The sequence below is a fragment of the Sinocyclocheilus anshuiensis genome, unplaced genomic scaffold (assembly GCF_001515605.1).
Source record: "Sinocyclocheilus anshuiensis isolate Anshui unplaced genomic scaffold, SAMN03320099.WGS_v1.1 scaffold8332, whole genome shotgun sequence".
NCBI lineage: Eukaryota > Metazoa > Chordata > Actinopteri > Cypriniformes > Cyprinidae > Sinocyclocheilus > Sinocyclocheilus anshuiensis.
Genome location: NW_015548031.1, coordinates 4,175 through 6,990, shown reverse-complemented (window position 1 = coordinate 6,990; position 2,816 = coordinate 4,175). Strand labels below are relative to the sequence as shown.

The window sequence follows — 2,816 nt, the reverse complement described above, 5'->3', positions numbered from 1 at the left end:
TGTAGCACTCCAAAGAGAAAGGAAAAATTGAAATCGCATCATATGACCCCTTTAAATAAATAGGTCCACACAATAAATGAGCGTCATGTCATTGACCCAACAGTTATATCTAGTCAGGGTTGATGTTGTTCAGTCTTACCACATCTGAGTCCTCAAATTCTCTTGCAGCTTTTGCAAGAATCCCAAGTTTCCTAGAGTCAGGCGTGGAGGCCTTGCAGGTACTTTGTCTTGTTTTGTTGGGAGATGAATGTTCCTTTGAACCTGAATTTTAAAAAAAAGTGGAGAAGGTTTACAAACAGAACTTGTTGAGGAACAACACAATATATAAAACCATGAATAACATTACCATCCGGAACGTCTTGTCCATCACAACCTTCATCTAATGTAGGTCTTTTAGACATCTCAGGCTCTGGTGTTTCTTCTTCTTGGACCGGGACAGGAGACTCGTCCTGACTGTCATGATTTAAGGCCTGCGGCGGCTCTCCTGCAGCATCTGTCACATCTGGAGGAGAACTGGCTCCCTCAGGAGAAGGCTGAGGGTCGGTCCTCACAGCTGGACACACGCTGTTTTCTGTGGCGATTTGTGTTTCAGATGAATCCGACACAACGACGGGCTTTTGAGGAGAGTTTTGTAAGCTATCACTCTCAGGTTCTGAGTTCTCAGTGACTTTCTTCTTACGCAAAGGGCTTTGCGTAAAACAAAGCGGTTTTCTTTTCGTGGGACTCTTCTTCACGAGTTTAAGCTGGAGGTGTTTTAGAAACCGATCCCTCATGGACTGCCAGCTGTGCTCGGTCACGCGCCGTTTCTCCATTTCTTTCCAAACCAGGTTGCCTTTGGCTTCATGTTGCCGCTTTTCCATGAACTTCATGATGGCTGCGTCGTCTTCAGGCGAGTAACCCAACCGCCCATTGCTCTGATGACGGGTCGCCATCCTCATCTGGACAGACGGTCCCGCGCTAATCACATAGTCGTCCAGATTCAGCTGCTGGTTCTGCTCTACACAATCTTTGATGTATTTCGTAGAGACGTACTTTTGTCCGGAGCTCGCTGTGACAGTAGTTGCGTCACCGGGATCGATCAGCAAAATGGCTCCGGGCTCTTGATTGCGACACAGAGTGCCTCCCCCATTAGTTACCAGAGGGTAAAGTTGTGTTTTAGTTGGGCCGGGTCTCACATAGAAGCGCATTGATTGTCCACTTGTGTCCAGGAATAAGACAGGAGAAATGTCAGAGACCTCCTCCTTTCCCTTCTTTGACATGGTGAAGGTTATCTGGGGGGTAAATGAGAAAGCTCTTTTCATATCAAAGCTTAAAAAAGACGTTAGTTTGGTTTGAAATGATAAAACAATAGATGCACAGTTCAAAATTAGGACTATATGGTATTGTGAAGATTTCTGGTTGACATGTTGGTGGATAACATTCATAGTTAATGTGATGAACTACACTATAAAAACTCAAACTAGTTCTAGCATTTATTTGCAGATGCAGCTTGGTTTCATATTTAGATAGATAGATAGATAGATAGATCTTTGCAAACCGTTTAATCTTCTAAATCATTACATAATTCATTCTTTGACTCGTTGTCTTTACTATCCGACATTACGCTTATTTATAAACGTGAAAAATGCTACAGTAATTTATAGTAAATAGTGTTTTTGAACCATACTATAGTAAAGTGTATTATACTGTATATATTATTATAGTATTTACAACACTTTGTTAATGAATGCTACAGCATACTGTAGTATTAACAATAGTGAACTGATAAACTGTAATAAATACTGCAGTATACTTTAGTTTTTACTACAGTAAACTGTAGTGTGTTGTAGTATAATATGCCCTATAGTTGTAGAAAACTTAGTACAGTATTGGGTAAAGTAATTTGTTTATATTACAATAGTTGTTATATTACCACAGCAACTATAGAATTACCACAACAAATTAGTTAAAATACTTTACTATAGTATGGTATGGTTCAAAAACACTATAGTATTTACTATAAATTACTATAGTATTTTTTATGTCGGTAAACACATTAATTTTGAATAAAGTAAAATGTAATAACTATAACCATAACTTAGTGTACTTAGTGTACTTAGTGTTAAGTTTTATTTGCCCTCGCGAATCTACTAAAGAATTATACTTGAAATTTGCGTCAAAGATTTCCCTGCTAATCCGCTTTGCAGCACACAACATCTGTACTTACAAAGGACTAGTATAAAGTCGCTACCTGTCGAGAAAACTAAATATTGATGAAAGGAAATATAAACTACCTGCGTTTAGCAGCGCGTCCAAAGATCCTCTGAGCTGTGAGACATGTGAAAACCACATTTCAAAATAAGAGTCCCGGCTGTAGAGTCTACAGGAAGAGACGCCCGTATGAGAGCGCTCGCTGTGACTTTGATTTTGGAAAAAGACGGATAAGGAAATGCTCACTGTCTCAGCGCGGGAAAACTAGAAAACTGAAGTAAAGGTGCAAAAAAACAAAACGATATAAACCATAATTTGTATTATCCATAAGAACAATATTTATTGTTGTTGTTGTTAGCAAGTAGCAGTCTGTTTCTTTTACTTCTTTTGAAACAATTTTCATTGACAAAAAGGAAACATAGAAATACATATATTTGTTTGAAACATATACGTAACTCAATATTAAATACTTGTTAATTAAACTGTTGTGTAAAATTAATGTATCACACTTAGTCTTACTGTAGTGCTACATATTAACATGGATGTGATAATCGTCCTTTCCTCAACCTCAACAGAATCATATTTCTTATTTCACAAAACCTTCACCATTTGCAGTAGCCAATATT

At 38.2% G+C, this 2,816-nt stretch overlaps 1 protein-coding gene across 2 annotated transcripts in view; it reads right to left on the bottom strand.

Moving 5' to 3' along the window:
- LOC107704685 (telomeric repeat-binding factor 2-interacting protein 1-like) overlaps positions 1–2,363 on the bottom strand; it is a 4,185-nt gene extending 1,822 nt beyond the window's left edge. The window contains exons 1-3 of one of the 2 annotated variants that reach the window (XM_016507673.1): positions 2,274–2,363; positions 347–1,271; positions 140–261 (exon numbers count right to left, since the gene is read on the bottom strand). In XM_016507673.1, coding sequence (XP_016363159.1) covers positions 140–261; positions 347–1,259 — 1,035 coding nt within the window. In that variant the 5' untranslated portion in view covers positions 1,260–1,271; positions 2,274–2,363. Of the gene's footprint in view, positions 1–139; positions 262–346; positions 1,272–2,206 lie in introns of both variants that reach the window. The other variant, XM_016507674.1, reaches the window with a different exon arrangement.
- Between the last annotated feature and the right edge of the window lie 453 nt (positions 2,364–2,816).